The sequence below is a fragment of the Aedes albopictus genome, chromosome 1, assembly GCF_035046485.1.
Source record: "Aedes albopictus strain Foshan chromosome 1, AalbF5, whole genome shotgun sequence".
Taxonomy (NCBI): Eukaryota; Metazoa; Arthropoda; class Insecta; order Diptera; family Culicidae; genus Aedes; species Aedes albopictus.
The window spans coordinates 28,427,167-28,441,964 of record NC_085136.1 but is presented as its reverse complement, the minus strand read 5'-3'; the positions used below and the strand labels follow the sequence as shown (position 1 = coordinate 28,441,964).

General features: G+C 43.0%; 1 protein-coding gene across 4 annotated transcripts in view; it reads left to right on the top strand.

Annotated features, from left to right (window-relative positions):
- Nucleotides 1-13,989: 13,989 nt before the first annotated feature.
- Nucleotides 13,990-14,798, top strand: part of LOC109428427 (heat shock protein beta-1) — a 46,434-nt gene continuing 45,625 nt past the window's right edge. For 2 of the 4 annotated variants that reach the window (XM_062844284.1, XM_019704182.3), the window contains exon 1: nt 13,991-14,538. In XM_062844284.1, coding sequence (XP_062700268.1) covers nt 14,354-14,538 — 185 coding nt within the window. In that variant the 5' untranslated portion in view covers nt 13,991-14,353. Of the gene's footprint in view, nt 14,539-14,798 lie in introns of all 4 variants that reach the window. The other 2 variants (XM_062844283.1, XM_019704183.3) reach the window with 2 other exon arrangements.

Sequence of the window (14,798 nt, the reverse complement as noted above, 5' to 3'; positions counted from 1 at the left end):
AGAGATCTATCTCCGATGGGAACGACGTCGAACTGTTTCGCGATGAACGAAAAATCCATGCAAAAAATAACGAGACATGGATTTCAAATCAACTACTTGTATCACATTGCAAAATTACGTCGGGTCAAGAAAGGCCGGATCGATAAGCAGGACAGCAGCACTGACTCTTGTGAGGTTCAGGATATGGCAATAATGGTGGAAACAAAAGTCGCCAGTATGACACCGTGTAAGAATCTAGGAAATCCGCTGTCGGGAGCTCGAGAGGACCAGCAATAACGAATTCTTGGACCAAGTCCGGTAAATAAATATTAATGGCGATAAATGTGGAAATTAGTTTGATACTGAATCCCAAGAATGAACTACTGAACTAAACCCAAAAATGGATGGTAATCGTGATGATAACTAGACTAGGTTAGTGGGAATGCAAAAGAAGGTCCTAGAAATCTCAAAAGAATTCACCACAAAAGACACAAAACCTAAGCCGACAATCCGCCAGTCGGAAGAAAGCGGATCGTCAACGCAATGACCATTCAGGCAAACCTACAGCATGCATCAGGGGCATCAGGCGTATACTTTTGCAAATGTTTTCCAAAGAGGACCTCGACTGGGCGTTAGTACAGGAATCGTGGATCAACAATCATACGGTGCCGGACCTTGCAACACCAAGATGTAAGTTACTCCATGGTGATAACCATCCTTCTTCAAATCCTAGTGAATGGAAGGATTCATTTTACCCCCATTACAGAATTTATCAAACGAGACTTCGTAGTCATCAAGATGGAGGTTCCAACAGCCAGGGACAAGTCTATCGTTAATATAGCATCAGTTTACTTTCCTGGTGATGAAGAAGAAGCTCTAGTTTTTGAATTTGTCATCAGCTGTAGACAACAAAATCAGGACTTTATTATCGGTTGCGGAGCAAACGCTCACCACACTGTATGGGAAAGCAACAAATGAGGTGAGCCCTTTTATGAATTCATTTCTGCTAAAAACAATGATAATAGAGGGGACCGTGATGACATCATTAGGTTCATTTTCTTACCAAACTCAAACAGATGAAATTGCCTCTTAAGAAGTATCTGATGATGTATCTCTCTCTGATCATAAGTAAAGCATACTACTTTCTTAACCCTCTCTTTCCCATGGTAGCACAGGTGATCCACTACTTTGCACTGTTCATACAAATAGAGGAAAAGTTAGATCATTTCCATTTTTTCGTTAGATGTTTATATACGTTTAATGAACTATTATGCCAAGTTTTGTCAAAATTTCTCTGCTCGTTTTTGTTCGAGAGCTAAATGATTTAGCGAAAGTCGGTATTTTTTCTATATTAATTCAAACAATATTTGAATATTCAATATTCCGAAACATAAACATTATTTTCAACGGAAAAAAATACTAGCATGCCCTACAGTATGTATATTAGCACAATAAAATACCGTTTCATGAACAAGTTGACGATAAAACACTAATTTTATGAACAAACATGTGGATCATCAGTGATCCATTGGGAACATAACGACATTTTTATCCTTCCTGATCTAACCTGTTCCTTGTTAGCATGTTTGTTTACATCCAAGACATTTGCCATTATTAATAGTGTTTCATGTAAAAATGTCATTGTTTCATATAATGTAATCTATTTAGCGCCGACAATGGCCCGTATGAATAAAAAGTAGTAATCCACAGTTTACTACAAATTTGTAGTAAATTCTACTTTTTTTGGTATGAATAAAAGTAAATAAAGCATTTACTACACTACAACTTTCGAACTTACTACTTTTGTGGAACATGTTCCACAATCGGTATGAATAAAAGTAGTATTTACTACAAGAAATTTGTAGTCTGCTCAAGAGGTTGCTACAAAGTCTGTGATGCGTATGTCTGAAATCACAACCTATATTTTAAACTATTTTAAACATCAGAACATGAGTAGTTAATCTATTCTTGCATTTCACTTTTAGTATTTCGATTGTTTTTTGTTTTCATCAAACCGGGAAATCCTCCACATATGATTTATATCAAATTAAGGCAACATTTAAATGCAAGTTCCGATGGACATAACCTTTCGAGGTACAAGCACTATGTTCCGGCATTGCTGCCGTGGTCCTGTAGACGGCTTTGACATAACCTGCCACAGATGATGTGGCGTAAGAGTGTTGCGTTTGTCTTCTATTTTGCCGGATTATAGTGGCTTTTATAAGTTGAGGATACTGGGGAAGTGTTCTGGAACTTATGCCTGTGGCGGCGCGGCGGCCGTGGGTTCGCCAGCACGGTGAAATGCAGATGCATATCACTCGTTTAAGACAAATACACATGTAGCGTACTAGCGTGACAAAAAACACTATTTTCCGATAATAATTTATTTGTTTTGAATTGCTTAGTGGTCCAAGAGCAATCATAAAATTAGCAATCAAAACAAAAACAAAGTACATTTTGACAAATGTTTAATGTAGTAAATACTATTGAAACTTTCGAAAGTAGTATCTACTACAATGTTCGAAAAATGGTTTTATTCATACCAAAGCTACTACTTTGGTGTGGATTATATTTCAAAGTAGTAACTACAAAGCACGAGTAGTTACTACTTTTTATTCATACGGGCCAATAAGTCGCAGATTAATTCAGGAGGGTTTATATGGTACGAGGGAAGGAGCCATAGATTCGAAGCGAACCATGTCCGAATACCTAACTACTCATGATAACTGCAAGAAGTCCCATAAGTTTCATTAAGTTTTACAGAAGGACTTGATAAGAATTTCGATATAAATTAAAGGTGTAATAGACTATTTATAAATATATAGTTTTGAACAAAAAAACAATACACAAAAAAAAACAAAATTTATATATGTGCATCCATCTTCCCAATGGATCACAGGTGATCCACTCTAAAAATCAAATTTTTCATTTCTAACGATATTTTGGAGTAAAACTATATATCTTTTGTTCTGGTGATTTGTTTGGAAACCATTTTATCTATTTTTAAATGTCAAAAAACCTTGTGGGAAAGAAAGGGTTAATACAGAGAGAAGACACCGTGAAGGAATTATTTCGAGACCCCAGGAATACCAACTGGAATCTCTACAAGCAAATTCTTGCGACCAAGCAATCACTGCTGGGTGAAAAAAATAGCGAAGCATTTAGAAGCAGCTTCTATTAACCTTTTTAGGAGCTGCCAGTCTTGTAAACATTCGACACTTTTCACTACCTTTATTTCGTTGCCGCAGTCGGGTGTCAGCTTGCTTTGTCACATTCGTGCGCTACCGTTACCGCTTACACCAGTGGTTCTCAGGTTGAAGCATACTGCGGGCCAAATTGCGATTTTGCGGATGAGTTGCGGGCCGCAGAACAAAAATCATCATTTGAAAAAAAAAAGAATCCTAAATAAACTCTTACACTTATTAAGGGTGTCATAATCTTTTCACTAATGCAATTTGAAACGAAAATCATACATATTTGGGAATTCTCGACTCTTGTCACTTAAATACTTTTCCCTAGAAAAATTTTGTTTGATCATTGAAAATATAACAGACATCGAAAATTTCATCTCTTTGGGAATTTTCATGAAGTTTTATTTGATTAATTTAAAATAGAGAACCAGAAGAAACTAATATTTAATATTTTCGGTGCTAATTTCGTATTAAGCCTGGAACACATAGCGTCCGTTCCGTCGAGGTTTGGGTTTTTTTTGATAGTTTTCCCATGGGAAATGCAAACGTATGCATTGTGTGGGGCACTTAACAAATAAAATTGATCAAGATGTTTATTTATACTAGTTACTACCCACTAATTATAAGAATTAGCAAAATTGACTTAGCTGTGGACAGTATTAAAAACTCTTCTAAAAAGTATTGGAGCGTCGTTCATAAAAACACTTTCAATCTCAGCTCAGTAAGACCTAAAGCTTCAATATAATGATTGGAATAAACTAAGTTATCTGCAGTCAATGTTTGTAAGAATGTTGATACTTTTTTAAAACTTCTTCATTAACCATAGAAAATTATTAAAAAGCATTGATATTTTCATTTTTAATCAATCTTTTCAAAAATTAACAACGAATGTTATGAAAGTTATAAGCATTATAAAAAAACAAAACATTTTGAACAATTAGTTAATTTTTTTTCCGAAGTACTCTGCGGGCCGCATTCAAGAGCTTCGAGGGCCGCATGCGGCTCGCGGGCCGCAGTTTGAGCACCACTGGCTTACACATAACATGAACGGTGGAACGAAGTTCAATAAACATAAGAAAGCGTCAAATCAATATCGTCTGACACGATGACATTTGTATAATTCAAGCTTTTCTCATAGATTTACAGCCAATTCCGATTATAAATGTTAGTATTAGTTTATTCTTGCATATTGCATTGAATACGACACACATTTGGTCAGCACAGCTCTCATTATGAAAGAAGACAGGAATAACTAAAGCCGAACTGTTTGCCGAAGACGCTATCGTGGTGAAGTGCATTCGTTTGACATTTTTGTTTCATACACTAAATCTTTTTTTTACACCACTTTTTTTTACGCGATTTTATTTTGCACGATTTTTTTACGCGATTTTGTCGAAGTTACGCGACTTTTTTTTACGCGATTTTGGTTATTTGCGGAGGGCAAATCGCGTAAAAAAGATTTCCCTTTGAATTTTTACGCGATTTCACGAAGTTACGCGAACTTTTTTTACACGATCTTTTTTTGCGCGGACGCATCCATCGCGTAAAAAAAAGGATTTAGTGTACAGTAGTTTGATTGCTTGTGTGGCGAATGTCGGCGACAAAGGAGGCCGAATACCGACGGACAGGCAGGCTTGACAGAAACTCCCTCGCGAGAAAATGAGGAAGCGATTTTAGCGATTTTCTGAGGAGTGAAAATAAAACTCAGAAATCACAACGCAAATCCTCAACAGCATCGAGCGTGAGCTTGCCGCGCAGCGAGGAGTTCGTCCAACACTCATAATTAGTTGTTGTGTTTCTCACGTCCACTCACACTCAAAAAGCTCTCGCGAGTTCCACTCCCATACAAAGAAAGACTCGAGGCGAAAATCGCACTCAAAAACCCACAATAATCATCGGCTCTTTTTTCGTTCCCCTCTTCCTCACTCAGTTTTTATTGCCTCTCTGTTTGGGGTTCGTTCGCTCCCTCGCGACGGGGGAAAAGCAAAACACCGCTCTAGAGCATGTTGCAAAACTCTTTTGATTTCGAGGAGGATTATCAAGCCTGCGGACAGGTTCAAAAGACTGCGATCTCTAACAAGACTGGGAGCTGCTTCTATTTGCTTCGCTTTTTTTCAAAGGGATAACATTGCAAACAGGAAAGTTATTTCTATAAAAAATAGATAGAAATTGAGGAAACTCTTCTATAGAAAAAGAAACTTCTGATTGGGGTCAATAGCACTGAAATAAGGAAAAGCAAACGGAGACATTGGAGATTTATGAGTGAAAACATTCAATATACTCCAGGAGCGGCCAGGCTACAAAAACTGCTTCCCAAGAAACACTTAGGGTAAAAGGGTATAATGCGCCCCACCGGGGCAAAACGCCCCCCTTCATTTTCTAGCGATTCAAGCGCTTTTCGCATTAAATATTGCAGAATAATTGCCATCAAGCTGGTTCGTTTTTTGATTGATACAGAAAAGCAATAAAAATATCCAAAAGTCTGAAATCGAGGCTTTTGGCGTAATATTTTACCTCTTGTAAACTGACTTCATTGTAAACGAAGCTACTTCTGTTCGCTTGTGTTATTTTGCAACTTTTATGCAGCTAAACCTCCTAGGATAAGCATGTGGTGGAATTATCTTTTGGGATAGTTTTTCACGGGGCTGAACGTTTTTCTTTTGATGGGGCGTATTGCCCCGTTTGTTTTGAAAAGGCAAATTTTCGAACGTTTTCGAAAAACGTTTTAAAGCTTCCATAACCGGTACTCCAAAGGCAAAGTTCACATGCAACACTTCACTGGCTTTAGGAACAACGATTTGCCGTGGACAAGAAATGGAATAAGGCGCCACCCGAATAAAACGGTATCATACATCAATTGTACAGTGTATAATTTAGTTATGATTCGTGCTATCATAATGTGGATTATAAATCGATGATAGGACAAATCACTTTGATGATAGCAGTTATCATTTTGGGAACCTTGATGATAGACCGAATGGGTTGTTAAGTATCGTTACCATTCAAAAATGCCAGATTTCTCGAACAAAATTTTTGCCGAATTATACATGTTATAATCACTTTATCATTAACCGTATTATAAGGCGAATAATAAAAATAAAACGGAAATATTTCACACATCTACTTTATCGACTGAAAAAAAGCACACCCCTGCGGGCACTTTTGTCGGACACTGTCAAGTTCAGCTACGATTTCGTGAATCATTGTTTACTTCCTTGGCGTTTTTTATTTAGAGGATCGGGAATCGAACCGTGAGATTGCCGTGATCAAGCTGTTTTGGTGCTTCTCGTGTGGTGTTGATGCACTACACCAAATAGAATCAGTGCTCGCGGTCGGCTGAAACCCAGTGATGTTCTAAAGGTGAGAAGAAAAAAGAAACTTTGGAGGCAGGAATATTCTTCTCGACGGATCGATTAAGAATGGATCCCCAGTGATAACCGATGCAGGTGCAGGTATTTAAAGACGGTTTAGTGACGACGAAGAGACGGAGGATGCACCCGGGAATGTATCTATCGCTCCACAAAATCTGCGACATACAATATTCCGATATTCTTCACAATACCGCGGTAGCGGTTCAGTGTGGGTGTTTCGGAATCGTTCGCCAGAAATATTTTACCAAGCACCTCCGGATGAGACTTGAATCACAAGGTACGTTTTCATAAGCTATATCATATTTACGTTTCGATTATGACTGTGGGATCTAAATGCAATGGAAAACACTAAAATGATTGATTGCGTACAGCACATTCATTGAAAATGGATGATTAAAAATCATTCAATAATCATAGAAGGAATCGTTATCATTAATAGTATGATAAATGAAAAGTATTAAATGATCTCATTTCAAAGACTTGAATCATTCAATTATAAATGTATTATTACGTCTATCGTTATTATTCCACAAATGAACATCTTATAATATGCACGATACCATGAACCATAATTTTCTATTCGGGCAGTTTTAGATATATCGCCATTTCTGCTTAGGGGGGGGGGGGGTGCATATTATACCTGTTTACCCTAAATGGCCTAGGCAACGTAATATAAGACAGGGCGTAGCCAGTTTCCCGATCATGACGGAGGGAGGTAGTGCGGGGACCATTAGCAAATTCATACCTACTAGCTTTTATAACTAGACGCAAGGTCGCGATCGTCATCAAGACGGAACAGTCCAAGTACTCGGACGTTTTGAAGACGATGCGATGCGACGCCTAGCTTGAGGGTCTTGGAGCCACGTACGCAGTATTAGACGTACTCGTACGGGCGAGATGATCCTGGAGCTGAAGCGCCAGAAGGAGCACAAGGGCGCCGCCTATAAGAGGCTGGCAGAAAAAGTCCTTGGTGAGGGTGTACAGTAGAGTGGGTCATCGTTCATATGGAGAAATTAAAAATTCAATGGTATCCCATCAGATCAAAGCTTTTTTGATCCCATTTCAGGACCCAAATAAGTGTGCAAAATTTGGGCACGATCGGTTATGTCTACGTTTTGCGCATCGCGTTTGAAGTTTGTATGGGGTTTTACATGGGAAAACACACTTTTTTGTATTTCTCTCATAACAAGCTCGAATTTTTCTAAAACCATGTAACGGATAAAGTGAAAACATAGCCTAGGGTGTCCTGAAAAACTTTGTTGAAGACCGCTAAGTGATCTGATGCCTCTGAAAAAAGTTATAGCGGTGGCATTGCTTGGCGAAACAGCATGATTTTGTTGCTATTGTTATTCCTTTACATGTTAAAACATAAACACATGCATGCGGTTCGTTGGTTATAACTATTTTCACAAGCATCGGATCGCTTTGCGGTCTTCAACAAAGTTTTTCAGAACATCCTAGGCTATCATTTTACAGTATCGGTGAAAAAGTTTCAGACAAACTTTTTCAACTTATGACAAAAATGCAAAAAAGTATGTTTTCCCATACAAAATCCCATACAAATTTCAATTGTAATGCGCACAGTGTAGACGCAACCAATCGTGCTCAAATTTTGCACAGATACTCAGGACCCGAAACGGAACCAAAAAAGCTTTGATCTGAAAAAAAAAAACGGTTCCGATGACCCACACTAGTGGGCAGGTGAGGGCTCTGACACATGAGGCGACTCTGAAGGTCAAGGACATTGATGAGATCACCGGAGTGAAAGAGCTCGTCACGGCACTGCGGCAACAGTGCGATGTGCAGGTGCCCGCTGCAGCCGTTAAGCCCCAGATAGCTTTGGTTCAGCTACCTGTGGCGGACGTCAAAAAGTCCGTTAAAGTAGGGAGCATAAAGGTGGGTTGGTGTGTATGTCACCTGACATTCCACGAGCCACCAGAGGTTTGCTTCAGGTGTCTGGAACCAGGACACAAGTCGTGGGACTGCAAAGGCCCCGACAGGCGCAAACTGTGCAGGCGATGCGGCGCTGAAGGTCATAAGGCCCAAAGCTGCACGAGTCCGCCCATCTACATGATCTGTACCGGGAAATCCTCGAACAACAGACATCCGATGGGTGGTTCAAGGTGCCCGGCCTTCAAGAAAGCCGCAGTGAACAACAACTCAAATCACAGTGCAGGTAACGCAGCTGAACCTGAACCACTGTGATGCGGCTCAGCAACTGCTTTGTCAGGCGGTTTCTGAGTGGGAGACGGATATTGCCATCATTTCGGACCCATACCGAGTACCCGCCGGTAACGGCAACTGGGTTGCGGATGGGACCAGAAAAATGGCGGCGATATGGACGACGTGTAAATACCCCGTCCAGGAGTTGGTGTCTACTACCTATGAGGGCTTCGTGGTCGCCAAAGTAAACGGGGTATTCTTGTGTAGCTGTTATGCGCCTCCGCGGTGACCGATCGAGCGGTTCACGCAAATGCTGGACCGCTTAACGACCGTGCTAACAGGGCGAAGGCCGGTGTTAATAGCTGGTGACTTTAATGCCTGGGCCGTGGAATGGGGAAGCCGTTTCACGAACCAGCGAGGTCAGATCCTACTGGAAACACTGGCCATTTTAGATGTCGACTTGGCTAATGTCGGTACCAAGAGTACCTATCATGGTACCTATAGTCGAAACGGAGCGGAGCCAATTATTGACGTGACCTTTTGTAGTCCTGGCTTAACAAGTAGTTCGAACTGGAGAGTACACGGAGAAATCAAACTACCTAATTTTTGGGTCGATTTTACTCAAAGCTGAGTATATCGAATAAACTAGTTACCCAAAATTAGGTTGTTTTCCCTCTTTTCCTCACCGATGTTGTCAAAAACAAACAGAGATGCATCTACCCAATGGGGGTCCTTGAGCCCAATAAGCCAATTTTGGGTAAATGCAGGTTTACTCAAATTTGGGTTGAATGAGGGGGGGGTCTTGGGTTGAATTTACCTACTCTTAAGTAAATGTTTTTGCTGGAGGTGAAGGCAATTTACCTAGTGTGAGTTTAATCGATTTACTCAAATTTGGCTTATTGGGCCGAACTATGGGATTGCGTCAAAAGAACTCAATTTTGGGTAGTTTGGCGGTTTCGTGTAGATGATGGCTACACTCACAGCGACCACCTGGTGGTTTGCTACAGTATCGATTACAACAACATCAGACAGCGGATAGAAGAAGAGGCGGCTAGGCCAAGGCCAAGCCCTCGCAGGTGGAAGACATCATACTTCGACGAAGGGGTATTTAGGGAGGCGCTCCGCCGTGAGCGAAACTTAATCGGTTTAGACGGCGACGAGCTGGTAGCGGTGCTCTCACGTGCGTGTGATGCGACCATGCCTAGGCGAGTCCACCCTAGAAATGGGAGGCCACCGGCTTACTGGTGGACCGACGCGATTGCGGACCTGTGCCGCGCCTGCCTACGGGCTAGGCGGCGGATGCAGCGAGCACGATCAGAGGAAGAGCGAAAAGAAACGGCGGGTGGTGCTCGCCGCTGCAAAAGCCGCGCTTGACCGAGATAAGAGCAAGCAAAAAGGCCTGCTTTGAGGGTCTCTGTCAGAGTGCCAATACGAACCCGTGGGGTGACGCCTACAGGATCGTTATGGCCAAGACGAGAGCTTTGATGGCTCCTACAGAGCAATCTCCAGAGATGTTGGAGGGGATCATTGGAGGACTTTTTCCGCGTCATGATCCTAGTCCTTGACCTCCTTTTGTAGGACAGCCGGGGACTGGGGCTGGCGATGAGGAGAGGGTCACCGATGTGGAACTTGCGGGGATAGCTAAGTCCCTTAGCGTACACTGCAAAAACTGCAAATATTTATTTTATGTTTCGTACACATATATTTTTGCGATTTGTCTAGACAAATACTGTTTATGTGTGACACACATAACGAACTGTTTTTTTGGTATTTATCGTTCTGATGTGCGATTACACATAAAAACAATACAGAATGACAAATGTAATCAATAGATGTGCTCAAATGATTTTGATATGAACGTATAGAAGTTTTACCGGGGATTAATAATCCAAATTTGATCCATAAAACTGTAGAATTGATCTTGGAATTGGTTTTAAAACAAATCCAAGAGATCATTTGAAAAGAGCCAAATATTGTATTGCACCGAAAAGTTGGTTGATTGTTAACCACCAGTGAGCGAACAATCGGTCAACTTTGCACCTCCGAGTAATGTTTCAAACTCGGTTTGGAAATTCTTAAAAATTCCCAAGTTTCCAATAATTTTTCGATTCCAAGCGATTGAGGACGACTTTTTCATGCTTCAGTGCACATAGCCGCTATGATTTTGGTCAAATTACTTCACTGAGAGCTGCAACTCCTGCCCCGTTTTTCCTTGTAAACTGAAACGCGTCGCCATTGTTTCACTTTGCAGATCGCGGACGGCTGACACAGACGCCATGCATTGTTATTATGTGTATACACACATATTTTTTTGCTATGGGTGTTAACACATACCAACTATTTGTGAAACTAATCATAAGCATAGATAACAAACATGTAGGTTATATTTTAGGTAATAAAATGTATGTGTGGGAAGGTCAATTGGATCAATGTGAATTTTCACATAGAATAAATATTTGTAGTTTTTGCAGTGTAAGAGGAGGGGAATTCGCTTCTGTGCGGTAGTGACTCTGGATGTAAGGAATGCGTTCTATAGCGCCAGCTGGTCTGCTATTGCCGATGCGCTCTTGCGTCTGGGCATACTGGGGTACCTGTACAAGATTCTCGAAAGCTACTTTCAGAATCGTGTACTAGTTTACGACACGGAGGTGGGTCGGTAGTGCTTTCACATAACCCCTGGGTCCGGTGTTATGAAATGTCATGTACGACGAGGTGTTGAGGTTAGAGTACCCAGTGGGAGTGGAGATTGTCGGATTTGCCGACGACATTACGCTCGAAGTCTACGGTGAAACGATCGAGGAGGTGAAGTTGACTAACGACCACTCGATCAAGGTTGTCGAGGCGTGGATGCGGTCCAGGAAACTGAAGCTGGCTCACCACAAGACAGATGTGACGATTGTTAACAACCGGAAGTCGGAGGAGCAGACGGAGATCAGTGTAGGAGAGTGTACTATCCTGTCAAGGCGCTCCGTCAAACACTTGGGCGTGATGATCGACGACAAGCTTACCTTCGGTAGCCACGTCGATTATGCCTGTAAAAGAGCCTCCACAGCTATTGCGGCACTGTCCCGGATGATGTCCAATAGCTCTGCGGTGTACGCCAGTAAGCGCAAGCTTCTGGCTAGTGTTGCTACGTCCATACTTAGGTATGGCGGCCCGGCGTGGGGCACCGCGCTAAGTACTAAATCCTACCGACGGAAGCTGGAAAGTACTTACAGGTTTATGTGTCTGAGGGTTGCAAGCGCGTACCGTACCGTGTCACACGACGCTCTCTGCGTCATTACTGGTATGGTGCCAATCAGCATTCTTATCAGTGAGGACATGGAGTGCTTCGAAATGCGCGGCACAAGAGGCATACGCAGGACTGCCAGGATGGCCTCTATGGTCAAATGGCAGCGCGCGTGGGACAGGAACTGTCAAAGTCCACCAAAGGAAGGTGGACCCATAGGTTAACACCGAGGGTAGATATTTGGATTAATAGGCGCCAAGGGGAAGTTACATTCCACCTGACACAGGTCCTTACAGGTTGCTTCCGACAGTATCTACACCGTTTCGGGTATGCGGATTCTCCCGAATGCCCAGTGTGCAATGGTTTAGAGGAAACGGCGGAACACGTTTTGTTCGTGTGCCCGCGTTTTCGCACAATGCGTGACCGCGTGCTTGCCACATGCAGGGAGGACACAAACCCGGACAACTTGGTCCAGAGGATGTGTAGGGATGAGTTTGGCTGGAACGCCGTTTCAACGGCTATCACCCATATCGTCTGGGAACTACAGAGGAGGTGGCGCGTGGACTCGGAGAGTGGCTAATCCAGATGCAGTACAAGAGGTGGTCCAGGGGTTCGGAGTCGGCTTCGTAGGTCATACCGGTGCCCTGCGGTCGAGATCGATCCTTACAACGATTAAGTGGCCGCGGAGAGGAAGTCCCGGTAGCGGTGCTGTCGTGGCGTCGGTCTACTGGGTTGGATCCGAGCCCGCGGTTGGAAAGGGGTCCCCGGCAAGGGTCGGGGTAGGTGAGGCCATGCGGTCTGCAACCTTCGGGTGCATCTGATAGGGCCTGAAGGGTAGTGATACCTTTCCTTTGCGGGCAGGTCAGATCGGGTTGCACGTGGGCATCAGTTCTTGATGTCTGCCAAGCAGTTGGGCGCGGGCGGGGTTGATCCTGCCCGCCTTCCGAGGACAAAGGGAGTAGCGAGGACCACTCGGGAAACTGGCCAAGCGCCAGCATGTTACCGTGATGGACTCTCCAGAGCGGGTCATCGATGTTCGTTGAGGGTTGCGATGTGCACTAGCCCCTCTCTGAAGCAATACCTTCTTGGTGGTTCCGGAGAGACGTAGGGTTTGGCGACCATAGGAATGGTTTACTAGGTCGAGAAGAGAGTAGTCCTGGCTATTACTATTGTAGTAGAAGACGACCTCAGCCCCACACTACCCTAACCTTCCTGTTGGGGTGTCTGTTGAGCAGATTATCCCCCTATGGTTTAGAAGGAAAAAAAAAATAAAAAAACACGCCCAGACATTTGCTCAGTTGGTCGAGCTGAGTTGATTAGTACATGAGAATCGGCCCTGCGGGCCTCGGATCCAAAGCCGTTTTTTCGAGCGGTATTTATACCCTTCTTGTAAGAAGGATAAAACGTTTTCCCATAGTTATCTCCATGCACACTTTGAAGGGCCTGTGCAGTCTCATTTTTCAACCAAATGAGCTCAAATTTTGGGTGAAGGCACAGGTGTGGTTACGAATCGAATAAGCGATGTGGAGCGTAGACCACAAACTCGCACTCCATTTCTCTGTCACTACAATGCACTGAGAAAATAACTTTGCAGCATTGCCATAATCAGAACCCCCGTCCCACGGCTAAAAGGCATCCCTCCAAAGTCCGGTCATAATCGTACCACGCAACTGAATGATTCAAAACAGCCGCGATGACGATTGTCTTCTTTTGCTCCACCATACCGCGAGTTCGCTGATGATGGCTAACCGACACTTCCTGATCCACGTGGGCGACACCGCGCTCAGTCGTGATTCACTTCGTCGCGTGGTGTCGCATTTTGAATCCATTTATAGGAGAAAAGTTCTCGACGAGCAGTACCCAGTACATAGTAGGCTTTGGTTCTGAAGCAGCATGAGCTAATGTTTCGTTCTAGAACCTACAGTGTTGAACACTTTTTCGTCGGGTCACCGTTTGGTGAGAGCGTTCCATTCGTGAGATTTTCTCTCGAATGCGCTCTCGCGCTCCTTTTGTCCATTCAAGTGAATGTGACCATTGAAATAAAAGCGATTGAATCACGCGGAGAGCCATTCAGTCGCAGAAGAGAGTTTATCGAGTCAAAACCAAGTCCAATCAGTTTCAAGTGAACGTCAAACTTTTGTTGTCCCTCTAGAGTGTGAATCTGGTGCAATAAAGAAAAAAATCGCAATCATCGGTTTACGTACAACGAAAAAAAAGGGTGGAAAGTGTGACCTTGCTCCTTGACAAAGAAGCACACGTTTGATTGCGCACTGATTGATACTCGGTTCGGGTGAGGTTGGTGAAAGTGAGAGTACCGACCGAAAACGGAAAGTGATTGATTTTTGACAGTCCTCAATCGAAGGGGTGATTGTTTATTGTTATCAGTGTGTTGTACTAGCAGCAAAGCAAGCCGGTGAAAAATGGCCGACAGTGCAAACAAGCGCAACATCCCAATCAAGCTCGGCGACTTCAGCGTGATCGACACGGAGTTTGCCAGCATCCGCGAGCGGTTCGACTCCGAGATGCGAAAGATGGAGGAGGAGATGTCCAAATTTAGATCGGAACTGATGAACCGCGAGTCCAACTTTTTCGAGACCACCTCGAGGTAAGTGAGGCTCACTCGTGTGAATGACATTCGATCTGCGATTTTCAAGCCAGTGCGTCTGGATGACGATGGTACAAACAATAGATGCGGTTACTTCGATTGATCCTTGTTTCGCTTTCTTTCGAAATTATTAAAATTCGGTCTCATTCTTCGCACCCAATCCAAATCAACGCGAGTGAAAGTGTCAGGATGAATGCGTAGAGGAGAACGTCTGTCGGTGTGTCAGGAATGTGAAATATCGGGAAAATTTTCGGGATTCT